We start from the raw sequence: 27,746 nt of genomic DNA, 5'->3' as shown, positions 1-27,746 counted from the left end.
AAAATCAGGGGCTTAGTGTGCAAAGGATGGCATAAATGAATGCAATATTGAATTTATAGTATTCTCTCAGGTACTAATTTTTTCATCATGTAATTTCTTAGGCATTAGGCTAATTTACCATAATAATATAATTTTTAAATTTTTTGAACAACTGAAAAAAATCCTAGAACTGAGCTGGTGAAAGCTGAAGCAGAAAAAGTGAATCTAGTATTAATTTTGTAAAAAAAAATTTATAACTACAGATAGTGATACAGTATCTTCGGTGTAATGGTGGATTTGCTTGTTCTGGTTTAAGACCTTCTTCTAAATGTTCCTTTAGTATACTGACTAAAGTTCTTGATGCTAAAAGTTGAATTACAGACTAGAGTTTTTATTTCTCTATTAGATCATATTCTTCCTTTGACATGTAGTGACAGTCTGGCTTAGGGAGGCCAGTTCAGGTTTTCTGTAGAAAGTTATAAGTAGTAGCATGAAGACTTAGAAATCCCTCTAGGGGTATAGGCATATTCATTTTCTTAATTTCCATTGACAGCTGTGTAGCCAAATGTGGTAGTAACCTTTGAAAATGGCATCCAAAGTGTTGGTTTTGTGGCTGCTGAAGTCCCAGCCGTGTGCTGTGAAGATGTGAGTCATTCCCTAGTGGTGCTTGACAGTTCCACTGTCTGATGGCTTCAGGCCATTCTTTTGCCCTAATGATGGTCTATGAAGGTAAATGCCCCCCCTCCCCCAAACCTTACTTTAAAGAGTGTTTGTTTCTCCTAAAGCATAAGATGCTATTTGGAGAGACTCAGCTGATATAAATGAGTTTCCTCTTGCTTGTCTCTAGTTCTGTCTAGTTGTGCTGGGGTGAGGGAAGTAACTGCTTATTCTAATCCAGATCTGCCTATTCCTGGGAATAAAGTGTAATCACACTGAATATGAAAAAATACATTCTGTATGCAGTGGAAACAGGTAGCTATTATGTACCAGTGCATAATGGAAAGATATGGATTTTAGTGTATGATTTAATCTCTCAAACTGTGTTACTCTCTACATTGCAGTTTTAAGTTCTCAGTAGTAGGTTCTATTCTCCATTTTTGTAGAGGTTGAAAGCTTTGAATAGACTATTGAAAAGGAAGAGGAATTTAAAAACAAAATGAATCAAGGTGGTCTTAAAGAGATCATTCAGAGACTCTCTTTACTCTGTTCCACTAGAATAGGAGAGTACTCAATAAATTTGAATGTCAGTGAGAAATTCCAGAACTCATAAAAGGGAGTGGCTTGTGTCAAAAGCCTGTATACAACACATTACTGCAGAAGGTTAAGGCCAAGAATATAGCAAACTTGAAACATCGGTCAGGTACTACTAGAGTTATTGCTGATATCCAGACTCATAATAATTAATTCTGTCAAAGTTTGGAACAGAGATTGTGTTTTGAGCTTTGTGGCATGGAGTAATCTGACAGATACCAAGATGAAACTTGTAGAACGATGATGTCATGTCTACCTTGTACAGGCCCTTATGCTCCAGTGTAATCTCACTCTGCTGGCAGCATACAAAAGTATTTGAGTATGCTACCTGATAGTTTGTATCAACTACTGTTTACAAAGTCCCTATAAACAAAAGTGATAACTATCTAAAACACTGTATTTAACCAGATTAACTAGTGAGTAAAGGAAGTGTGGTTGGGTATCTCTGTAGTTCTGTAAGAGTCAAAGTGTTACTACTGGTCAGTGTAAATGGTCTTACACTATACTGGGCATATGAACTGAGCATTTGTGTATGTTAAGGTCCATCATGTTTTTTTAACATTCAGTTATTGTTCAATACAGGTTTTGCTGCTTAGTGTCATTGCTTTGCTGGTAAAAGCAGTGTATCACACGTCTAGATGAGGCCTTATGTGATTGTCTTTATTTTCACAAATAGAGCCACATCTCAACTTGTGTGGATTCTGCTGTTGAGCAGTCTGGGTGCCCTTGGAAATAAAAGGAAAATTAGCCTGCAGTTAAAGCACTCTATCTCAATACATCTAACCAGAAAAATGAATCCCAAGACAATTATTGGGTTTCCACCCATCTTATGACTGGAAAAAGAGTAAAATAACACACAATAATGCGATTTCTAATCTATTCTGTCTCAAATTCTAACTCCCATTCCATTCCATTCCATTCCGATCCATTCCATTCCATTCCCTTCCATTCCATTCCATTCCATTTGTACCTTTTTAGATTCAGGGACCTTGCAACTGGTTTTTAGTGTAACTTTATGAACATATAATACATAACATATAATAAGCACTGTTACTTTATAGCCTTCTGGCAGGATGCAGCATGATGTAGCTGTTTCCATTAGAGATGTAACACGAATATGACATGTGAAGACTTCTGCAAATAAACAGAACTAGATCTAGTTCTGGGTGGGAACCAGAGCCAGTACCAGAGGAATTAAACTTCAGTTGCTTATCCTATAAATAAACACACTGCAGGAAGAAGTTGTCCCAAAACTTAACAGCTATTTAAAGGAGAGCTCTAAGGGAAAAAAGTTGTTTTTATTTTTGCTTGCATGAGAGGTTTCACATGAAATGATGTGTTAGTAGGAACTGTGCCAGTTTGCACAATGAGATGCTAATCTATCATGTAGACCTCCTCCCAAGTGGTAGGGTTAAGAAGAGTGGGGACCTTTATTCTCTTTGCATGTTCAGGTCTGGCAAGAGTAATTGGAATAGTATTTAGAGGTGTTGTGAAAGTGTAACTTTATGAAGCAAATTACCTCATTGGTTCTCATGCTTGTTCCTTAACTAGCATAATTAATATCCAAATGTTCCCTAAGATTAGTTTTATTTCCTGCTCCGCTAGTTGACAGACACTGATGAGGTCTGAATTCACAGCAGGCTAGAGCAGATGGCTACCTTCGCTAACAGATTACTGCATCAAGACATACAAACTCCAGCTCTGTCTCAATAAACTTCAACATATGATTTATATAGTGAACATAATAGGAGAAATCCATGATGCCTATAATGGGAATCATATTACCATACCGCTTGAAACACTGTGAGAATTGCCTGAGCAGTTATTGTATACTTGTGCTGATCTTCAAATCTTATTAGGCAGGAAAGCATTGTCTGGAAAATTATTCATCTTCTTTTCTGCATTGCTTCCACTCAGTTATTTTTTATTGAACTAATTTAAGGGAGGTTTCCAATACATCTAGCTTCTGTTGAACCTCCAGCAAACGTATGAATCTGTTCACAGGGATTTGATGGTTATTTATTTGTTTTGGATCTTTTACATAAAGAAAAGTGTCTGCTAAACTTTTATACCAGGAAGTCCATGATGAAACTGCCGTACTCTCAACTAAAAAACACAACCAAAGAGAGCTGTTGTTTCAGACAAAGAAAAGTCATTGCAAAATCATGCATAAATGTCCTGCACAGCAGATAAGATTGATTATTTGAGATGATAAATTGCAAGTAAAATTTGCCTGGAAGAGCTGATGTGAAATGCCTCATAAAGGAGACCAAGACTCTTTACGGAATGTAGTAGATTCAAATGATGACCTAGTATCTTTTAAAAAAGATGTTTTTTCTAGAATGGTACATAATTATTTGCTACATAAATAAATATGAAATGTGAGTTGCTACATGCTTGAAATCTACTGATATTGCTACTGTTATTTTGGAGAGGGTCATTCTATAATTCCTCATGTTTTTCATTCAGCATGAATTTACTCTCTGGGAAGTTCCATTGCTTTGGGTGCCTTAGAATGAGGCACAGAGTGATTTATAGTTCTGTAAGATGGAGAGGGAGTTCTAATTCTTCTAAAACATGGTCTTGTTTCCTGATGAGTGCTAATCATCTCACTGCTTTTCTGCTTTCCTGAGGATAATAGAAAAATCAGCTGAGGTGCCTTGAGTAAAGCTCTGTGCAATTGCTAACTCTTTCTTCTGTCCTTTCCCTTTTCTAGTTCCATCTGTTAATTCTGTGTTTTCCTCCCTTTGAGCTTAAGACCTAGGTTTTGCCCCACTCTCTCTGAGTGATGTCTCTATATGAGAGAGGGCTGCAGTCTCCTGTGGGATACTCGGAGCTAATGGGATTTTCCTGTTAGTGTTGTGGAGAGCAGTGGAAATATCACAATGTCAGTGCAACCTAGAGGTTGTTTTATAGCTGTTCTAAAGAGACAGATACAATTTCCAGTTTTAAAGAGTAAAGGAGGAGTAAAGGAACTTCATTTTGAAGTTGAAAACTGAAGTTAAGATAATTACTGTTCGTGCACCTGACATGTATTCCTATATAATTAACTAGTTTATGTGTTTCCATATGCAGTAATGTTTTCTTAGGATGTGAAGCAGAGGAGGTGCAGAAAATATATAGCAGCTAAAGATCGTAGTTTTTTATTTCCAAAGATGCTGTTTGTACTGCCTGACTGAATAGTACTGTCTACAGTGAATATTTAATGTAGTGCTTGCATTTATATGGCTTGCTTAGAGTTGCATGGTGTCTATTCTGTCAAATACAAGTACATATTGGGTTATTGTGTTGTTTCTATTATAGACTTGCCCTCAGCAAACTTAAGCAATTACAACATCACCGTGGTGGAAGGGAAGAGCATCACGCTGTACTGTGATACTACTGGCGGGCCACCCCCAAATGTATCCTGGGTGGTAACTAATCTTGTTTCAAACCATGAGGTAAGGTTTATATTCAAACACGTGACAATTCAGGTGACACCTGCTGAAGGATGGAATGAAGTTTCATGTCCAGCTCTGGTTAACTTTCTATTAAAAGATGAAATAGAAAGTTAATGTTGGGATTACATTTATCTTCCAGTTACTTTCAATCTAGGCTGACTGTGGCAGTGCTTTTGGGGAATGGCAGACATTTGTTTCTCAAGATTCTCATTTGCACTCTGGTGTTTTGGATGTTCACTTGTAAATGAGAGTAATGTAAATTTTTGGAAGTAATGTGAATTGGAATACTGAAACACAAGGGCTTTCTTATTATTACTGATACCTGCCTACAAAGACTAAATTCAGTCTATACTGATTGTGAAAAATCTTTGCATCTGTAATTTTATCATATTCTCATTTAATAATTCAGTGTGTTGGAATTTGGTTGTAAATATTTTGTGGCTTGTTTAATTTTTCTTCAACACACTTAGCAGCAACAGAAAGCCTTGACATTGAAGATTTTACTTAAAAGACTGTCAGATTTATTTTGTTCTGGTTTGTTTTTTTTTCTAATGATGTATGAGTATCTTACCTCATTGAAATCATCTAGCTGAGTAAAGTTTGTTTTCTGGCCTCTTTATATTTTTTGTTTTTTGTAGACTGTGTGCTGCTTAAGTCCTTTTTGATGGAAATACTGAAAAAGGAGGGCCATATAAGCAGCTGCTGATCTCATAAGTTGCTATTGTTTCGCAATGGGAAAAACCCATGTTTATTACGATTTTATGGCATTTGCTTTCCTATATTCATGATGGTGCACACTGCCTAAAGCTTCTTGGTCTATAGAAGGTGTGGGAAGTGTACTTCCAAAACTCCTCCTGCAGTGAGGAGGAGATAGGACCTCTTGGGTCTCATAGTTGTTACATTTTCTTTCCAAAGTTCATTGTATCAGACTTGTATAGACTTCAGGTAGTCTGTCTTTTAGCCCAGCTTTCGTAAGTAAGAGCTCTGCAGAGCTCTAATTGTGTTTTTAAAACTTTCTCTGATCTGTAAAACTTCCCAAAGGCATCAAGACATCAGTTGTTTTTGAGAAATAGTTAAATTAAAGAACAATTAAAACAAGCTGTTTTAAATTGGGGAGCTCTGCCAAGTTGCCCTCTTCTTAAATTTTTTTTTTAAATTTTAATTCTAGGAGCCAAACCAAATGTGAGACTGTTCAAAAAGTGAGATCATCTAATTTTTTTAACCCTCCTATCTTTGAAATGCCATGATCAGTTTGCTTCAAGTTTTCCATGAGTATTTTGTCCTGGCATAACTTCATCATGCCATTGTAGAGGGGATTATAATACAGGCTGGCTGCAACCTTAGCCAGGGAACACAGCAGTCTCTTCAGCAGCAGAAGAGCATGAGCCTTTTAGACATTATTTCCCATTCCCAACTATCCTTTTCTATGAGTGTTGCTTTCGGTTTCTTTTCTTTCACTTCCATATATCAGTTTTTGCCTTCATTTTCTTCATCTTGTATGTTTTTTTCTCACTGTTTTCCTCTGTTTTCCACTGTTTTAGAAGAGGGACATTAGCAAATGTTAAAACTAGGCTCTAGTCCTGCAAAGCTAACCTTTACGTTCTGAGTTTCTGTGTTGATGGATAGTTTGACTGATGTTTGTTCGGATTTTTCTTGCTCTAGATTTCAGCCCTGAGCCAGTGTTACAGCCCCTCTGCTTTTATTCTAGCTTTGAGCACTGCTCAGCTCTAAGAACTGCAAAATAGGAAAATATGTGAAGAGGTGTTTGCTTTTCCACCTGCGTCCCCTACTGCCACACTGAGATTGAAGGGATATGGAACTCAAGTGGAGTTAGGGTGTCATCTCAAGGTTCAAAATTCTGTTTGCACAGGACTGCATGCAGGACCATTCCCACATATTCCTGTTGATTGCCACCTGAAGTTGCTGTGGTTTTACAATTATAGTGGGTTCCTTGTTTGTGCTGTCTCTAGCACTGATAGTGTATGTTACAAAAGTACCTCAAAAATAGTTGTGAAAATTATCATAATTATTTACTTTTGAAGTGTGTTTTGGTTCCTTTCCAATTTAACAAAATAGTCCAGCTCTCTTTATGAAAAGTTCGAGTATGGAAACAATAATTATTTGGAGATAATATGAAGGGCCTGATTTATTAACATCAGAGTAACAATTAGCTTTGCTAGTGCTTTTTGTGTGGGGAGGAGGTGGGGGTAGTTCAGCCATATTTGCTTAACCAGTGTGACATAGCTGCATAGTCATTATGTTATTTAAGGCTGTAGATAGACACTGAGCTTTCTAAGAATCATAAAAATCAAGATTTTCAAGAATCATCAATCTTACTTTAATTAGCTTGTTTATAAATACATAAAACAGTACTTGGCAAATAGGTTAGGTAGTAGAAGGTATGCAGTTTCTTTTGGAAGATTTCTTAAGAAAAGAAAGCTTTCAGAAGAAATTTGGTTAAGAAGGAGATAGAAAACATGTCAAGATACAGTAGGGCTCAGAAAACAGCAGTGGGAGAGATGTGAAGCATAAATTTAAAGGAAAGAGAGAAAAGGGTGAGTAAAACAAAGATTGAACACAATATAGGCAGGAAGAGATGGTTTTAGAGATAGACCATAGAAATAAGTCATAAAGTAGGAGAGAGGGATGAGCAAGGGTATATGATTAGAGGAAAAAACCCATTTGTGCAGAGGGGATAAAGTGGTAAAAAAACCCACTGACTGAAAGTGACAGGGCAGAAATATGACTGAGTGCAATATTTGTAGCAGGAGTTAGGAGCTTTGAATCCACTGTACTGACTGTTGGATTGGTTCTGTAGGTGTTTTATGTCTTTTTGGATAAGACACTAAAATAAAGCTTTGATTAATTGTGGAGAGACACAGCTAAAAGGAAGTGAAAATGAAAAATGCCATTCAGCTGTGGTCAGTAATTCCCTCCCTCTCCGCTGTTTTAATGTTGTCATTGATGCATACATGTTTTTCTGATCATTTTTAGAGTGACACAAATAAGAATCCTGCCTCACTCACCATCAAGAATGTTTCATCAATGGACAGTGGACTGGAGATTTCCTGTGTAGCAGAGAACATTGTGGGAGAGGACCAAGCCTCTGCCGAGCTTACGGTATTCTGTACGTATGTGGGCCTCCATACAGACCTGGAGGCCAAACTGCATTGTCAGGAACTGTTTTGGGTATTTTTTGGACCTTCAGGCTGTTGAAATGAAAACCCTTAAGGTGTGTGAACTATCTACTGCAGTTAATGCTAGGAGTAGCCCAGTCAGCCGTTGTTGCATTTATCTTTTTCAGCTCTGTATTCTGCAAAAAATGTATTTCTGGCTGCTTTGTCTTCCAGTTAAAAGAATCTGTAAGTAAAGGTCTGAAATCCTGAATACTGAATGGCACTGTCAGTGTGGGAAGGTCTGTAATGGTGTGTATGTACATACATGCACACTGTCTTAGGAATTGCAAAATGGGAATGCATCAAAAGGCTGGTAGAATTGTACAAGACTACACATGTACGCATGTTCTTACTGCCTAAAACAAGAACTCCTTTGTTCATTGTTTGTACAGCCAGATGTAAATTTATTTGTCATGGCTTTGAATAGTGCACTTATTTCTCAGGGCCAAGGAAAGGAGAAGGGGCATATAGTGTAGAGAACCACTTGTTTCTTAGATCTGAGCTCCAGGCTGAATTCATTTTACATGAACTATACAGCATGTTTTCACAAGTTGCAACCCTCTGTTTAATTGAAGATGGGAATGGAACACTTTGTAGATGGCAAATTTTGCTCAGCATGTGCTTATGACAGAGTAAAGTAGAAAAAACACTACAGATGTAGGTTTGTAGGTTGAAATTGGATATGTAATAACTATGGGAACGAACATAAACTAGAAATGTTTGAAGAGTGTAAATGAGATTCTGAGCTTGGCACTATTATGAGTGATAAAAGGGAATATAGCTAGAAGAAATCAAATGTAGTTAAGAATAAATATAGAGGAAAATAATGGGCAAGGTGTTGGAATAATCTTTTGAGGGAAACAGAAGAGGTCTGTAAACTTGAGGCATGAGAATATGTATACTAGAGAGTTATTTTTCCCTGAGAGAAGAATCTAGAGAATTAAATAATCTGTTCTGTCTTTGATTCTATTAAGAAAATAATCTGTAAATTTGGATTCCTAGCTGAGTGCCTTTCCAGTGCTTTTGTCCAGTTTTAAATATTTTCAAGATTATTGCCTTCCTTCAGCACTCTTGTGCACCATTTTTTCAGCAAAGTAAAGATAAAATGTCTTTCTCCTCCTTCTAAGTGAACCAGTAACTGATGTTCCTACACCTTACATGTTTTAAGTGATTTAATATGTTTTCAGTCTTTGAAACTAGCTTGTTTTATTTCTTTCTAAAGAGCAGCTTCAGGTCAGTTCAGCATAATACTCTAGACAGAGAAGGTATGTTCCTGTGTGAGAATCCTTCAAATAGGTACCATTCCACCTAGTAACATACTTTTGTACTGGTGAATGAAAAGTACTTCCATGAGAATTTGAGAGGGAGGGAGGGAGGGAGAGAGGGAGAGAGGGAAGGGAGGAAGGACATGTTCAGAATATTCTGATGCTCTTCACTCTTTTTTCCAATATAGTTGCACCAAATATCACATTTATTGAGTCTCCGACCCCGGACCACCACTGGTGTATTCCATTCACTGTGAAAGGGAACCCTAAGCCCACATTGCAGTGGTTCTATGAGGGAGCTGTTCTGAATGAGTCTGAATACATCTGTACTAAAATTCACGTTATCAATCAAAGTGAATACCATGGCTGCCTTCAGCTGGACAATCCTACACACCTGAACAATGGTGCTTATACCTTACTGGCAAAGAATGATTATGGAGAGGATGAAAAACGGGTTGATGCTCATTTCATGTCGGTGCCTGGAGATGGTGAGTGCAGTGTTTTTTTTTTTTTTTTATGCTAGCAATTGCAAATTGATGAAAGTGGTGAAATAGTGCTTTTGGCCAGTTTAACTATTTTGGAGGAAGGTTTTTATAGAACTTTATTTTTCTCTGAATGACTGTCTTCAATATTACTTATAAAATAATGTTTTTCTTGAACATTTTTTTCTTGTTTATTGCTTCTGAAGTCAGGTCATGCCAGTGCTCTGTAAATCTTCTTTTGAGTAACCATCCTCCCTGCCAGCCAAGGCTAATGAAAAGTTGCTGTTTCTGAAGTTTTCCCAAGCCTCAGTTCTTATCCTGAAAAGCACTGTGTGCCATTCAGTAACTGTGTAACTTGCTGTACTGCATATGAATGGAACTAGGCAGTGTGTTCAAGGACATGGAGGATGCTTGTGTGGAATCTAGTGCCTTGTTGCAAAATTGATAGTGCAGTCAAGTGAGTTCATGGCAATATATTGTTTTTAGGACACTAGAGGGAACTGGAGAGAAAACAAGTAACCCAGAGGCAGGATGGATGAGGTCTCAAATCTTAACAGGCATTTTTGGTGTCCAATTGCCATTTGTCTAGGTGGTGGCTGGGCACCTACACTGCTAGGAATATCAGCGCTCAAGATCGTTGCACCTTCAGTTGCTCTAAAGATTCCCCCTTGGCCTTTCTAAATAATCTGTGGGCAGGCTCAAGGTGGACTAGCTCACTGAATTGCAGACACTACTGTAAGTGACTGATGTTCACTGTGGTTTGATCTTTTCCCACACCTTCAAAACCATACATGAAGTGGCTGTAATAACAGTCACTGTGCATGCAAGCATATTGCAGCACATGGAAGAGCACTCTGAGTGGACCTTGCACATGTGGAGTAGAAATAGAAGTTGTGATCTTGTGCAGATAATTACATAGCCATACCTCAAAATATGAGACTGTATGTATCTTCGGCTTTTTGGCCATGTGATATAAACAGTTGCCTTATTTTTTTTTTAAACAGCAGTGCTCTGTTATGTTATCTGATGGGAAAAAAAAGTAGTGAATATTTAAATTCTCTTCCTACATTTCAGGCCACAGACCATAAAAATATGGTCAGTATTTCAATTTTCCCTTTCAGCTCAGTTTGCTGTAGGGAGAGAGATGGTAGATCTTCTGCTTTCCCATCCTTAGGAGAAGATGAAGAGCTGATAAAACCAGGCTTTATTTACTCCTGCTGTGCTCACTGCTCCTCTCCCCTTTTTTCTCTGGAGTTCTTCCTTAAAGGGACTCATTACAGAAACATGCCATGGTTTCAGCTACTGGTGTTCCCTAATACTGCATTTTAATTCAGCAAAACAGTTCACCTCATGGATGTTCTGTGGAAGTTCTCATACACCCTCATTATTTAATATGAACCCAGCTTCATTTTCTAGCATAGTATCAGCTACCTCTAATACATTACGCAATTTTCTTTTTTTTTTAATCCAAATCCTCTTTCCGGTCCTGCTTTTCTTTTATGCTTCTATCCACAGTAAATAGAACTGTAGCTATCCTTCCATTTAGAAGGAAAACATTTATTTTTTCCATCCCTTTTATATTCCTACATAAGGTAAGTCTACCAATATAAACTGTGCTGTGTTCTTTAAGAATTTCCCAAGATCTGTGGTGGAGTAAGCTTCACAAGAAGAGTTTAGAGGAAGTGGGACTATATATAGACAGGATGTAACTGCATTAGAAATTAGTTCATGCACTAATGATGGCACCAAACCAGTCTTAAAAATCAACAACAGGAGAAATGGCTTATCTACTTAGCCTCCTCAATGTTTTTTTTTACTTTCTCCTGCAAGAGTCATGGAATTGAGGCCTAGAAAACATCACAACATTGTTGTCTCCTCCACTGAAGCTCTCATTAAAGCAAATGCATCGTATTACAATTTTTGTTCTATACTATTGCTATTTAAAGCACTGTCAGGCTTTTTCAAATCCTTAAAAGGCTTTTTCAGTGCTGTCGTTACTGTGTAGTTTCTTCTTTTGGCCCACATATTGTGCACTGAGGCATAAAGATTAAGGCCCACGCCCTGGTATTATGTTCATTTTCATGTCTTCACGACTGAATTAAATACCAGTCCTGATGTTTCATGGGGCGGGGTACAGTCACTGAGCTTTAAACTGATTCTCTGCTTTATTGCATCACTTGAGCAAATGCTCTGGAAAAAAACAAAAAGCAAAAAAAAATCCCCTCACCTATAATCCATATGCCTACCCAAGGTGAATGTATATATAAGTCTGGAGCATGTTCTACATCAATAGAGTAATAGTCCACTTTCAGAGTGGGATCAAACATGATGAAGAGGTAATTTGTGCTGAGATGCTCCTAACTTTCAGCATGCTTCTTGAAGAACAGTTTTTCACTGGTCTGAGGATGCAGGCATGAAAGACAGGACACCATGTATCATAGTAGGATTTTGATTGTACTAATGATATCCATGTTAGTGTTGTAAATTAAGGATTTGTTTTAAATGTGAAGATCTAGAACAATGAATTTCATGTTTTACTAGCTGAATTTTTAACTTTCTTTAGTCTGCTAAAGTTCTTGGTTTCCAATTCTTGCTGAGAGAGATTTGATTATTTGAGACTAACTGTAAGCAAGAAATGGTCATGGTTTATTCTGGAGGCTGTTTTCATAGTTGATCCAAAATGGCTAATGAATGTGGGAGAGATTTTTACCAATCATATAAATTTTTAATTAAGCTTATTCATCTACTAACTCTCTATGTTAAAATTCAGCTGAAGGAGTCCAAGTCACATATATCTTGTCAAAGCAAAAGAATATGCTAAATATGCCTTAGAAATAGCATATTGCTTGTGCAGCATAACATGCTTTTTGCAGAAGCATGTTTTTGGATTGAGCCTTTTGCTGCTGCTTTATTTTGAAAATGCCAAATTTAGAAAGAAGTAAACAATCTGAGTGCAGTTGATGTAGTTTGTAAAGATGAGTGAATAGGATAAGGCTTTTGATGGCTCATTTACTCAACAACCTCTTCTAATGGGCGCCAAAACAATGGTGCTGTTCAGTACTTGGCCTTGAAAAAAATTGTGTATAAATGTGCAAAAGGACTGTGGTGAAGTTTAATTTTAAAATAACTTCAACTGATTATTAATATTGGTTTGGTTTTATGTGTTAAATAGAAGAAGTAATATTAAACAGAAATTTGGGGTTGTCCATCATCTTTTGTACATTTTGTGACTTTTGTAGCTTTATTTGAAGTGTTTAGTTATATAAAAAATATTTGAATGGAATTGAGGATTTCTTATTGTTTATGTCCAGGAGGAGTTAAGGGTTTTACTAACCTGCTTAGTCTATCCCAATTCCAGTGAATAGAAACAAAAATGTTGACATTTAACTATTAAATAAAGGATTTGGAGTTTTTTTGTTGTTTGGGGTTTTCTTTCCACTTCAAATTACAGAAGGTGAGTTAGAAATACTGTTTTTCAGCAATTGTATGTTCTACATGTTGGAAAACTGAATCCATTTACTTTTGTGAACAAAAATCTCTGGTCGGATTACTTGAGAATGGATACTCAGGCTTTCTTCACTGGTTATTTATTTCTGCCGATTGACATGACGGTTCTCATGGGATCTATTGACATGTATCCTTAGATACTGGAATATCTTCAAGTGCATTGAAAAATAAGCCTGATCTTCTGCACAGATTCTCATGCTGTTAACAATGGTGTTCTGCTCTTATTCCCTGTGGCATTATGCCCATGCAATGCTGCTGCTATGGATTTACTGTATGGTAGTGTAAACAGAATTATGTTTATTGAAGTTTGATTCATCTTTAGAGGTTTTAATTATTTGTTAATTTTATTTCCAAACCTGTGAAAATGGAGAGAAAAAAATATGGAAAAGATAACTATAAGCCTAATATATGAGCTATGCTAGAAGTACACTATAGATCAGAATGAATGGGTATGTTCAAACACAAGTATCTTGCAAAACATGAATAACAGTTCCATAATTTCTGTGACTGTTCTGTGCATTTTACTCACATATGCGTTAAATCTTACATGCATGCAGTAAGTAATCAGAAAACGCTGAAAAGAGGAGCTGGTAAAATATAGAGAAGTGTAGACTAGACAGGTATCCATTTGCTAGTGTAAAGTCTGGTTTCTGAGACATCTGACTCTCAGTAAGTTCTGTCTGTGTATCAGCTGTGCAGCTGGCTTCTTGGAAGCATCCTTTTACAGAGTGAATCAAATGGTGCTGCTTAAGTCATTTCTACCTGTAGCCCTTGACTTGACAGCTCACAGTTTAAAATGGTTTGCTCGCACAGTGATATAATAACATAATTATTTTTATCAGGTAAAAATCAATAATTTTAAAGCTCTGTGAAATCTGCTTCCACTTGAAATCAGGGAAAATTTTACCTTTGGCTTTTCAACAGGAATAGTTATTGTTACACTTATTCCATATATATATATATATATTTATATGTGTATATATATATATATGTATATAAATATTCTAGAAAGCAGGATGTTGCCCAGTTGTGAAATAATGCATGCCCCTGCCAGAGTTAGTGCCATGTGTACACATGAAGCAAAATGTTAACCTTTGGGATAACTCTAAGATGATTGTAAATGTAATTAATAAACTGAAGTTATTGATGTTAATTTGCATTTAAGTAGATACTTATGACGTTATGGCAAAATAAGTCAACTCTTAAAACTACTGCTAAAGAAACTTTTATTCTTCCATCATTTGAAATTTATTTACAAAGCTTTTCTTTCTTTTTTTTTTTTTTTCTCTTTTCCATGTACAGGTAGTGGCCCAATTTTGGATCCAGACGTTTATGGTATATATTTGATTTTCTTTTCTTTTAATAACAGAAATGAAGGAACTGAAACATTGAAAGTCCAAATGTTAGGCTTAGTAAAATTGAAATGTCACATAGAATAATACAGCTTTTAAAGGTACTTTGTGGTTTTGGTTTTCCTGCCTTATATTTAACATATGTGATGACAATATGATGTTTTACTTACTATGCTGCTTTTGATTCACATTTGAAGCATAAATCCACTGCTACAAATGGGTGCAGTTGATCCTGTAGGATGACAGCTGTGTGATGTAGTTCACAGACATGAGATTTTGTGAACCTTTTGGAGGCATTTCTTGGAGGAAAGAGAGTTTGTGATTTCTCTTTATACAACTTAATTTATTTTTTCAGGGATGATTCCTTACTTGTTTTGCCTCCAAAAATGTACCCCTAAATCCCACTTAGAAATGAAGTTGGCACAAGTAAGTTTTCCTGTAGGCAATTTATTTTGCTCTGTCTGCTCATTTGTACCTTCCCTTAATCTCTCTTGCATAAGCAGACCATCAATTCAGTGATGCTGAGTGTGTGCCAGGAGATTTTGATGGCAAAGTGTTCACATTAGTTTTTCAGTTAGGCAAAATGTACCAAGTGGAAGCCAGTGTGCACTGAAATAGAAGCTGCAGAATGAAAAGCAACTGTCTGATTTTTTAAAGTATTTCTGGTATACTTCTGGTGAATAGAAAAGTTCATCTTACCCACCATACACAAACAGCTTGGAGCTGGATCCTGTTTGGAGTGCTTTTTATTTGGATGAATAGCATGACTCAGGTTACCTAAAGCTGATCTAAATGTTATTGCTTTGATTCCATTCCACGTCATTAAACTTTAGCAAATGTGCAGTTGAAGCATCAATTTGACTTCAAATGCTTAGAAACTCCAAAGGATAGCTTCCCCTCCCTCTCTTTCCAAAATCCCTTTTTTGGAGGAGAAAGGAGGGTTGGGGATGGGAAAGTGGGGATGGTTTGCATGGTTTGTTCATGTGTTGTATTATATAAGCTGTATGCATGAAGATATTGATTCTGAGCTTTTTGTCAAGGTCCTGATACTTGTGTATGGCTTTGGCCATGTGGGTGCTGTGCTTTGACTGACCTGAGTGGGTTTCTGTTGAGGTGTGCACTTTGAGTTTTGCCAGCAGATCACAGCCTGCAGACCTAGTCCTGATGAAGGCAGCCTTCCTCTTTATTCCTGGCTGTTCTTCCTGCTGTTTGAAACTGCTGTCCTTGTGATGTGAGGTGATTTTCAAATGTTTTTGTAGAAAAAAAAAAGCGTGTTTTGAAGATACAGCAGAAATCAGAAGATCTGATGACGTGACATCAGGCTGCATGACATTGAGTTTGATGAGGGGAGTCCTGCCTGCATGGGGTACTGCTTGCCACAAGTGTGCAGCAGTTGCTTGTGCCTCTGGCTCAGGTCTGTGGCACCTCTTGGAAAAGACAGAATGCTGTCGTGACACAATCTGCAAGTTAACTGAAAGAAATAAACGTGGGTCTGAGCAGGACGTTGGATGCAAAGCTGGCTCCTTTGGCTCTGAGTTCTTATTTTCATGTCATGGTGCCTTTTCTAATGTGGTTGTGAACCTGAGAGAGACAACTTGCCCCAGTATGTGCCAAACTCCAGAATGACTGCATGGAGTGACCCCCCAGTGTTGATGTGTTTGTGCTGCTGTGTCTATTGTGTACAATATTGGCCAGCGTCAGCTGCTAATCACCACAGCTGTTATTAGTCACTGGTGGCTGCATGAGGTACAGAGCACTAGGGAACCTGGCCCTAAAGCAATATGAGCTTTACCTAGCATGAGTCAAAAGGCGTGACCCTGTCTGCAGGAGTGCTCAGTGTCTATGTCAGGATTTCATAGTGAAATGAACAGGAATTTGTTTAACTCAAATCGTCCGGCTTGGGCTGGATAGCTGTCACGTGTATTTTCCTTGCCTGATTCATCCATTTCAAGGGGCTTTGAAGATCTGGCAGTACCTCAAATGCAAATGAGTCACAGTTAGACAGCAAGCAATGTCAGCATACCAAGGTAGCCTACCTTAGCTCTTGCCCATTTTAATAAAGAAGTGCATTGAGAGGATTCATAGACCAGACCTGTGGCTCTCATTAGCCCTCCAGGGTGTGATTTCTAGTAGTTTAGAACAGGCGTGAGCATAAACAGAACTATAAATAGCATCAGCGGTTATTTACAAGTGAAATTGGGAGCAAAAAATTTCCTTCTTCAAACTTTGTTTTACATAGTCAGAGCAGCAAAGGCTCAAAATATTTGTTTTATATGTTAGTATTATAAATCAGTCATAAATATATGGTTGGCCAAAACCATCTTTGTGAATTTTTTCCCATCTAATTGTAAAGGAAGCCAAATTTTTTTAGACTGAAGTACTTGTTATAAAGCAGGCTTTGCCTGCAAATAATGAGGTAGAAGTCTCCTCCTTTGCTCTGGCAAAGGATGTACTCTCAGTGACAGATGGTCAGCACAGAACCTTATCTGGTAGTCTAGGCTGCTTGTGCGGGTGAGCCATTCAGGCAGTTATTGTGCTACCTGGATGAGCAAGGAATGCTGTCCATTCTCCTGTTGCTGCTGCTCTAACCTTGCTGCGTGGTAACCACACACACACAGATGCAGTATGGAGTTGGAGAATTCAAATGGTAAAAGATGAGGAAATTAATTTTTTTCTCTTGAAAGCTGTGTATATTTAATACGTATTTTGTCTTGAAAGAGTCCTGTCTTTTGGCATGCATAGTTTAGAGCCAAAACAGACTGTGTGAGTTGTTTAGACATCCTGACTGTGCTGACTGTAGCACTGGTGCCAGAGGTAGCTGACAGCTTCCTGTACCAAAAAAAAATCTGCAGCCTGAAAGTGCTTTGCAGAAAGCAGATATGTCCTTGCATGCCTGAAGATCAAAAGCCCAGTGCAACTTCTTACTAACGCTGCCAGCTGAGCTCTCCAAACTGGCCTTGAGAGCTAAAGGAGAATAGTGCTTAGGTGCAAGCCCTCCCTGTTCTTGCTCAGCTGGAGCTCCTTGCTCAGAAATGATCCTGCCAATATAGTTAGCAAGACCTTGTTCAAATTCACATTTAAGGTTTCATCTGCAGGCTTATGGCACTGATTTTAGCCAAGCATGTAAAGAAATACCCATTTAATTTCAAACTTACAATGCTGGAGGTGTATTTTATAATAGGCATAGTTATTGCCCTTAGTTTCTTTCATCTGCATACATTACAATAGTGAAATTAAAATGTTATGTATGTACCCAGATGTAATAATAAATTACAATAAAATACATCTGGAAGATGTAATAATAAAATAAATGCATTTTAAAATTTTATTTTAATGCATTTTTAGCTTAACTTCATATATATATAACACTTAACTATTTTTCTCTCATTGAATTTTTTTTTTTCAGGAAATTATGGACTATAAATATCTGTATTTTGTTTTGAAGTTCTTAGAAATAATTGAGCCATGATCATTCTTTGTATGGAGTAGTCCTGGTTTTGCCCCTGCAGCCATGTCAGTAGAACTATTTTGATAAATCAATCAAATCTCTTCATACCATCTCAGGCACTTGAATTTTTAATAGTTTAGCTGTATGATAGCAATGCTAAACTGTAACCTCTGTGCATATAACATGTTTGGTTTTTAAATTATGTATTAAACAAATGAAAACAGCTATTTCACATTTGATATTAGTAACATAGCTTGAAACCCATCTGCCAAGTTGTTCTCAGCAAATCAAAAGTGCTCAAGCTAATTTCTAAGACTGTCCTATATTTGACTGAATACGAGGCTGGTGAAGTTCAGTACAGAGGGCAGTCTTTCATTTTTAATGGGAAGTCAGAAGCACATGAAAGTAGTTCTATGGATGGAGTTCTCATTTAACTCTAGTGTTTCCTGTAGGGATACACATTATGATATAGATTGGGGTTTTTTCACATTTGCCAGTCACAGCACCTTTGTTCAATTACACGCCACAGTGATTACCCCCAAAATATTCCAGCTTTTTTAACAATTATGAGTTGTGTCCTAAAAGCTTAAATTCCTAAAGTTGATTGTGGTCTTACCATCTTACAGAGCAGAAATAATGTAGAAAACCATTTCCCCATCAAAATTATGAAGTGATAAAAGCAACATATTTTTCTTTTTTAAGAGTATGAAACCACACCTAATGATCTTGGAGATGCCACAAATAACAGTAATCAAATCACTTCAACGGATGTTTCCAACAAAGAGAATGAAGATAGCATCACTGTAAGTATAAGCATTGTTTCCTGCTCCATGATCTTCGTGATCTTTTTGGCTGTGCAACTTATAAAATTGCAGACACTATAAGACTCTGGCCTATCATAAAACTATAGTTGTTCCTGTATTGTGATCAAAGCTCTGGAAACAAAAAAAGGATGAAAAATAAAATCAGTGCTCCCCACTCGTGTCCTTCCCTCATATTTTTTGAATGAGTGAATCACTTTTTAGTTCAAGTAAAACCACTGTTTTGTGTCTTGCTTTTCTGAATGATTTAACTGTCATTTTTTTAGCCTAACACTTTGCATCTAATTTTTAGTCAAGAAGAGAAAATCTTCATTTACAAAAAAAAGACCTCCAAGGTAATATGAAGATTGTTGGTTGAATGCCCATCCTTGAGTCACCTCCATGTTAGAGAGGTGATATGCTGCAGTGAATTTTCAAAATCTAACTGTATGTTTTAAGACATGATTTCATAGAGGTTTTTGATTAAATGGCTTGTGATAGATTCTAGTACAAGTGGCTGAAGTGGTGGGCCTCCTCCTTTGCTGCCTTGCCTCTCATGCTTTCCTGAACTGAAATGTTGGAAACTGGTGGTTGGTTACCAGCCTGGTTGTCATTGCAGCCTCCTTCCATCAGTGACTCTCCAAAGCAGCAACAAGTCTACAAGGGTGTGCAGTCATTAATCAGAGAGCAGACTGTTGGGACAATGTGTTAAAAATTGGGAGGATCCAAGACAGTCTTGTCTCCTCTGATGACAGTCATTGGACTGCCAAGGTGGTAAAGGTGGGACCTGTGAAAGTCCTCCGGTCCAACCTCCCCTGATTAAAGCAGGGCCCATATGGTTTTTATGGTTGTGTCCTCTCTGGTTTTGGTATTTCCAGATGGAGTCTTCACAGCCACTCCAGGTAATTTATATGAGTATTCAACCATGCCCACAGTAAATTCTTTTTTCCTATGTGCTGTTCTTACGTGTTTTCTTGTAACATGCCACTCTGCTGGAAGGGAAAAGGGTGATGTACACTCCCTCCCACCTGCCTTGAGTGTGTAGGATGTTGAAAAAGTTCTCATAAGTGTCTGAATCTCTGTTCTCTGCAGAATAGAAGAAACCTCAACAAGTGTCTGTTTTCTGTACTCTTTGATCTGAGTGCAAATGTTTTCCAGTTGAAATTAATCTCTTTTCATAACTGGATTAATTTGAATGTATGCTGGATGTCTTTGAAGACGCAAAACCAAAACAAACAGTTCTGTTTGTGTCCTCATTTTTTTTTTAGGTGTACGTTGTGGTGGGAATTGCAGCACTGGTGTGCACTGGATTAGTAATAACCCTCATTATTCTGAAGTTTGGAAGACACTCTAAGTTTGGGATGAAAGGTAAGCAGAGTTGGTTTTACACCTTCCAGAATTGTTGTGGGTTGTATGAGCTGAGACTGTAGTCTGCTGAACCGGGAGCAGCTATATTAAATGCCGCCACATTTAACATTTTGTTATTCATCAGGTAAGTAAGGGCAGAGATAGGTGTAGACTGAGTGTAGAATTTTGGAACAAACAGTTCTACTTCTGTTTCCTTCTTAGGATAAATACCATTTCTCTGCCTTCTGCTTCAAAGCCCCCTGAGGCAATTCCTGGAGTAACATATTTCTCAAGTCATGGTAGGTAGGAAGAAGATAGGAAATTAAATTTATGCTGTTGCAAGTTTGATTGATGAGAATCTGTGCTGTATGTAAGAGGTACTTTAGACAATACTGCAATGTCCCATTAAGGTGAAGGGGAAGCAATGACAAGAGCAGAAGGTGCATTTGCTGTGGATCCTGTCACAGTGGTGCTTTCTGAGAGATGCATTTTCTTGTGCTTCTTGGGGAACATCATCTGGAGCGAGAAGAGCAGCAAGTACTCATGTCCCTGTGGAAGGGGGAAATCTCAGCCCTTCATTTATTCATTAATGTATTTTACAGACAGATGGAGCTGTGTGTAGCACAGAGGTACCTGCAACAACTCTCTTACTATATTCTTTTACTGGTATCATCAATCTGTGTCTGATGATGTGTGTGAAAATATATTAAAAAAAAAAGAGAGAAATTGAAAAAAAAAAAATTAAAAAAACAGCTTGCTGTCTTGTTGAGAAACCTAGAAGGTGCTTTGCTGTGTGCTAAAGGAGATGGGTATTTGTTCTTAAGATACATAGATGAGGGTCTGTGTAGAACATGGTAAGTAATCTTGTTGTAGACTCCTGTTAATCTCATGTCCTTCTTCTCAAATGTGCTTATGATGCAGTACCACTTGGATGTATATTTTAGTAATGTTTGCATGCTCTTCATAAGTGTTCTTTTCAGAGATATCTACTCTGTATTCCGTGTTCCTGTATTCTCTTTAGAGTAGATTTCCTGGAACAAATGGGATTTGAGCAGAACAGAAACTTAGTTGGTGCTGGGATGGTAATCTTGTCTCTTACCTCCTTCCAGTATGACAGTGTCTGCTGTTTGGGGTAGCATTAGCAGAGAACATTGTGAAATATTCTGAATAGCAACATGAAGTTAGCAGGACTGAGCTGCAGAGTTTTGGCAGAAGGCTACTCTGTGACTGAACAATTCAGCCTAAATTTTATTTGTGTTCGAGGCTTTTTGAATTGCATTTAGAGAGCTGAAGTAGGTGGAAGTTGATTGAGAGAAACAGTGAGAATTGTTTAATGTTAGCTCTTTAAATCTGACTACTTGTTAGATTTTTCAAAATATGCATTAAATATTTCAACACACATTATTAAAAAAACTAGGAAGGAAATCCTACCCTGAGGGAGAATGCACAAAGTTCTATTTTGTGTTGTAGTGTTAAGTTACCTTCTGGGAAGCTACTTGTTTTTTGGTATCTTCAGATACAGCTCCTCTCACAAAAATAGTGCTCTTGCCTAATCAGTAAGTTTGACCTGAGTAGTTGTTTGTTGCAAAATTGTCCACGTGTATCATATTTTAATAAGAATATGATTTCATGGAAATGACTGTATGAAATTACAAAAAGGCGGCAGCCTCATACATATTGGTTATTTTATTTTTAATGGTGAAATGTCACTGTGAGTTACAAATAACTTTTGAGTCCTTTATGAGGAAGGAGTAGCTTTCATCTCTCCCTTAAGTGGACCTCAAATTTTTCCAAAGCATGCATTCACACCTCAGATTCACCATCTGCATCTATCCATAGTCCAAAGTACAGAAACACTCTCTCCTTTTATCATTATCAGTATTACTGAATTCATATTAAAACAATATTTAAAGACTTGAGATTAGATAAATAGATAATGTAATACATGGGCTAAGAAGAAAATATTGCCTGCTCTGAAAAACCTGCATTGTAAGTATATGTTGAGAATTGAAATATGAAAGTAAATAATCTGGTTTATTTGAACATGAGGAAAATAAGGTAAGCATGATGAGAAGGGTTTTTTTCAGTCATTATTGATCAATACATTTAGATGTGTATCTTGGAATTTGTGAGTAAAAGGGTCAAGTCATCTACCTGAGAATTCTGAGACATTTGCAATTTAATTCAGTTAGAGCAAAATTAATCCAAACTTCATATACAGTGTGCTACAGTGGTAGTTTAATAAACAGTCTCTGTAGGGAAATGGGAATGAGCAAAATATCCAGATTTCCATAGAAAATATGTGTAAAACAAGATTTAAAGATCCTCCCCAAAGTTCATGATGATTTTTGCATTCATAAGAAGTAACCTCCTGAGTTACATCAGACAGAAATGCACAAAAGACTGTGCTTCTTTTTCTCTTGTGTTCTGAGAACACAACATGGTCACTCAGACACCCTATCATTAAATGTCTATGCACCCTTCTTCAGCAGCCAATTTGGAAAAAACAAAGTAAGCATTCAATAGTTGGAGCAGTCAAGCTGTCACCAATGGCATTTTTCATGTAACCATGTATTTGGAAAAAATGTTCCATGGAAAATCAGAAAAAAAAAAATGTATATAGGCTATCATAACTGTGTGTCCTGTAGGAAATATCTTTATGTAAGGGATGACATTTTCATCTCGTTTGGGTTCAGAGCAGGCATCTGCAGCTTCTGTAGACATTGTTTTATGCCTCCTACTTTTAAATGTCAGTTTATCCGATCTTTTACATGGGCATCATCTGCCCACTTCCTAAACTCGTGTCTTTGCTGAGTTCTGTACTTAGACAGTTTGAGCATGGTTGGAGTGTGGGACTGACAAGTGACTGAGTTCCCAGAAAGAGATGTGGAGCAGGCAGGTGTGTCTGAGCTATGGCTGTGTCAGAGCTGCCCATGCCTGGAAGTACTCCACGTGCAGAGGCTGCCAGCAGAGCTCACCCTGATACCTTCTCCCCAGTACTCAATGGAGCAGAAAAGTGTCCAGTCTTTCTGTTAAGGAGCACCAGGTCCTCTGGGAACTTCCAGTTCTTTGGCAGTATTGATGAATATGTCATCAAGGTCTGTTGAAGAGTTGTATAAAAATAACTTACCCCTAATTTTACTTTTCTCTAATCATTTGGTATATCTAAGGTAAGAGAATAACTTGGGATATGTTCATATTGCTCAGTTACCTTTCCAAACTATACTAACAGAGTGTTTTTAGAGGTGAGGACAACTTTCTCCTCAAGAGAAATGCATAGCATTTGGAAACACTTTTCTTGGGATGTTCTGTATTCTGATTGAACTTAGATTTTACTGTAGGAAGCAGTTTTTTTAATTCTTGCCTTAATTCTTTTTACTCTATCTTGCAGAGCTAGAGGAGATTGCAGTTTCTAATGATTGGCTTTGGGAACAGTATTAGTACAGAACAGATCTGTGATCTGTGCTAGAGGAGTCTTAAAATAGGGTTAGTACAAAAAACTCTCATGTTGTGCTAGACTTCAGACTTCCACAGCAAAATTAATCAGAATAATTGGTGGAACATAATTCTCTATTTTGCTGCTTTTGGTTGCCTGGATCTGGAGGTGAGGTTTTTAGACCTTGCAAGATGCTGTAGCATAAATGGTGAAAGCTTCAGTTAATTTCGTAAATGTGTTTGTTAAGACTTGTGGGTTGCTCTTACGAAACACCTTGGCTTGCTTGCCTGCTTGCTTGCTTGCTGTGGGATGTGAAAATGCTTATGGTGGAATTCACTGGAGGCTGCCAAGACAGCTCTTACTGTTTTGTGTTTATTTCTGACTCCATCTAACCAGCTTATGAAACTGAAAAATAACAAGGGAACTGGAATAGAGAGGACAAGGGAGCGTTTGTGAACTCCCTGAGAGGATTTGTGGAAGAGTAATTCTAATCCTGTTTTATTCTACTTTGCATGTTGAATAGAGATGGAAGTAACTGAATGGTTTGCAGCACAACCAGCCCAATACACAGTTTGCAGATGTTATCATGCCACTAAGCATGAAGGGAAGTATAAAGAAAACTGATGAAAGATAAATTAGTGGATAAACTTCAAAATATCATGATTGAGTTAAAAGGATGGAAACATTTTTGATTATATCAACTGTTCCTATTCCAATGACAAGACAATATCCCTAGTACTCCCTGCTTCCTGGGGAATCTGGAGGTGGATAGTCAGGGACAAGAGTACTATCAAAGCAGTTTTACTGATAGAGATAAATGGAGTTTGTATAGGTTTTTCCAAAATCAGAAAGGAAAGAGAAGCCACTCTTACCCAAAGCAGTGTCTTCTGTGTTTTAAGTTAACAGATAGAAACCGACAGAAATAGAGGGAAATGTGTGTACTTGTTCCATGTGGGGTGGGAGGGATTTTTTTTCATATATTGTATGAAACATTGTATACAACTTTCATACCTTGTATGATGAAGTCTCTGTCAGTGCCTTGAGCTGCATTTAATTTCCCTTACCTTTGCAGTGCAAAGGTAAAAGAACAAACAGTCTTAAATTCGCATTGTATTTAGGCAATGCCAGCTATCTTGTGTCTTTGGGCTTGAATGTCGTGCTTTGAAAGGTGCTTCCCATTCCTCAAGCACTCTCAGAACTACCTCCTGTGTCTAAATATATGTCCTGACTATGAATTCTTCACCCCGTTCAAGCATTGCAAGTCTGTGCAGATCAGGGTACAGAAATAAATGAGATCGTGTGGTTAATCTATCTTTAAGGACAAACACCCCAAAATACTACATTTCCTTAATGTTTTTCCTAGCTGCTTGTCGACTTTTTTGAGTGTAAGTTTAATTTCATTTAATTTGGACTGTCATGAGAGTGCTGTTCTTTTTCATCAAGCTGATTAACAATTAGGAACACACCCATGGAATTTGCCTGCCAAAGTCCAAACAGGATACTTTGTCCTGCTTCTTGATAGCTTTTTCTCTCAAGTTATTTGTGTAATGTATGGGCCATGAACATCCTTGAAAACTTTTTAAATAAAAACATTGGTTATTCCAACAGAAGTACACTGATAGTACAGGAATACTTCTCATTGTGTCACAGTTCAGTATATTTTACTTGCTTGTAACCACTTACAACTTTTTGAGCTTTGGTCTGAAAGATGGTACAGCGGAAAGCAGCATGGAACTCATTTCAGTTGCAGCATATTTCTCTTGTCTTACCCTGTTTTTGTTTGGGTAAGAAACACTGTACAAAAGCATGGTAAGAGTCTCCTTACAAGCCAGAATTGTCCTTCTGACACAATGACATAACATAATGACTGACTTTAACCCTCATTTACCCAAACAATCATGTTTACATGACTTTAAATAAAATCCAGGTGAAAGTAGAGTATCTTACTAGTCTGTCTGAGACTTTTGCATATTCCTTTGGTTGTGTTGGAATGTGTTACTTAAGGGCTGTCTGCAAAGATCTTTTATGTCTTACTTGTCTGTAAACATATAGCAAATGGTCATTAGTTTTTCTGCTTTAATACATTTTCCTTGACTTCACCTTGTTGTCTGAGAGGGGCTGATAGGGATTAAAAAAAAAAAAATCCCTCTGTTTCATTCACATTGATGATTGAAGAATTAGGATTTTGGAGTGTTTAGATGATGCTGAGTAGTTTGAAGTATTGATGTGGGAAAAGGGAGAATTTTTGTGTTTATTGCTAACTCATGTATCACATGTCTTGCTTAAGCAATTGGGTTATTGCCTATGGAGTAGGAGAAAAGTGAAATGCAGTTAAAATAGAAATACTTTTAATTCTAAAACAACTGCAAAATGAAAGCTTTGCAGAGTCAGCAAAGATCTGCAGTTTGACAAATATGCCCTAGTGTTCAAATTCTTATACACTAAGCAGTAATGTTTACAATTTTGCCTTTTCAGACAAATCATTAGAAGATCAAGTTTGTAGCTTGGGAATGTATTTTCTGCTTGACTTTCAGCAAGTCAGTGAAATAATGAGCTTTTTTAGTTTCCACTTTTACCTATAGAAGTGATTTTGTGCTGTGTTATACCTACCTAAATGCCAATTCTGTGGGTGTCAATCCTTTAATATCTTTAGAACATTCCATTACTTAGTCAATGAGCAGGATATAAAAGAGGGATCAATTCATGTGAGTCAGTGTTGTAAATCAGATATAGAGAAAAATGAATGTGCTAAAATCTGCAGTATTTTTAGTGAGTAGACAGTGTAAAGACAATGGTGTTATTACTCATTCTGAACCACACACAAGGAGCTTTTTTTATTGTTTGACACTAACATTCCAGTCCCTGTAATCATGGGCCAATCATATAAATTGTCAGTCTTAGGTGCATCAGTTGTTAATGGGTGCTGTAATACTGCTTTACAGCAGTAAAGCACATGAACATCTGGGAGATACGGTTGTTAATGATTCTAAGTACCTTACTTTTAAGAAGCAAATTGCTATAAATATGTAAAAGAATGAGAGTTTGTATTAACTGATCCATGAAGGTAATTCCATGTAAAGGATTTTACAAAGATCTTAAAATATTTAAGCTACCATCCTCTTGCATTTCAGTAAATAAAAGATCTCTGTTTATTGCATTGGTTTGGGTTTGTGTCACTGTATCAGAGCATACTGTTAGACATTTTTAGAGTTCCATTATTCTTACTTATATAAAATTTGATGTCTAGATCTCAGGTGTCTGTTTTGGTCTGCTGTTGGGTTTCCTGAGTCCAATCCTAAAGAGCAAGATACCATAGAAGAATGCAGCTGTTTCTGTAATAGGAACAAGCTGGTAGATGATGCCTCATAATGTAACACAAGATTTATGAAGACGGCTCAAATCTGAACTGGGGAATTTAATGATGCAGTGGTGCATTTGACTCTGATCTGCTTTTATTGCAAAATGTAAATGCAGTTGTAATGATCGAGGGAGAAAAGGAGTTATTAACTTGCTTAGAGCTTTAGATGATTCAGACTACTATGGTGGTATTATTAACACTGATATTATGAACAAAGGGAAATTATCTGAGACCTCATGGCCATTAGTAGTAAAAAATAAGGAAGGCAAGTGCAAACAAGGACCTATTATATCTCATTCCCCCTCCCCCTAAAAGGAGGAGGTGATGGGATGAAGGAATGCACAGGTATGTGGTGTGCATGAAGTGGAATGGAGCACTGGGGAGATGCTGAGTAGAGGACAGCTTAGGGATGAAATGCAAAGGGATTGAAGAGAAGGCATGGATACAGTAGAAATTAGGAGAGCTGAAAATTATGATTGCTATGTCTCTATCTTGGTATGGGCTGAGGCACACAGAAAAAGCAGATCTCCTAGTTCAAGGCAGTGAAAGAATAAGACAGTCTTAGAAGTTTAAACTGCAGAGTCCCAACCCCATGTTCAGTCTACATCCACGTTTGCTTCACAGGTCTTCATTTTACAGAGCCTAGAGTTTCTCCTTTGGTTTTTTATATTCAAAGGGTGAATTCTCACCTGCTTTATGAACTTTTTGCCCATATGCAGGTCATGCTATTTTGGGAGTGTGTTACTTTTTGAGGGCAAATTGTGGATTAGTCCATAGAGAATTTTAGAAGGAAGTGAGATGGGATATAGGAGGAAATAAGAGGATGAGAGAAATAGAAGGTAGAGAGAAAGTAGATCATGATAATGGTACGTGTACCTGTGATCAAAGTGAAGAAGTAATCAGAT

General features: G+C 37.4%; 1 protein-coding gene across 3 annotated transcripts in view; it reads left to right on the top strand.

The window, feature by feature from the left end:
• The window catches only part of NTRK2 (neurotrophic receptor tyrosine kinase 2), a 198,183-nt gene that overhangs the window by 36,167 nt on the left and 134,270 nt on the right, over nt 1-27,746 (top strand). For all 3 annotated transcript variants that reach the window (XM_005522628.3, XM_088053983.1, XM_014252329.2), the window contains exons 6-11: nt 4,534-4,670; nt 7,665-7,797; nt 9,300-9,599; nt 14,403-14,435; nt 18,603-18,703; nt 19,969-20,068. In XM_005522628.3, the coding sequence (XP_005522685.1) occupies nt 4,534-4,670; nt 7,665-7,797; nt 9,300-9,599; nt 14,403-14,435; nt 18,603-18,703; nt 19,969-20,068 (804 nt within the window). The remainder of the gene's footprint in view (nt 1-4,533; nt 4,671-7,664; nt 7,798-9,299; nt 9,600-14,402; nt 14,436-18,602; nt 18,704-19,968; nt 20,069-27,746) is intronic.

This window comes from Pseudopodoces humilis, chromosome 4 (assembly GCF_049639895.1).
Source record: "Pseudopodoces humilis isolate 2021_Gansu_Grassland_sample_001 chromosome 4, ASM4963989v1, whole genome shotgun sequence".
Lineage (NCBI taxonomy): Eukaryota > Metazoa > Chordata > Aves > Passeriformes > Paridae > Pseudopodoces > Pseudopodoces humilis.
The sequence above is the reverse complement of the archived record's forward strand: the minus strand, read 5'-3'. Positions and strand labels throughout refer to the sequence as shown.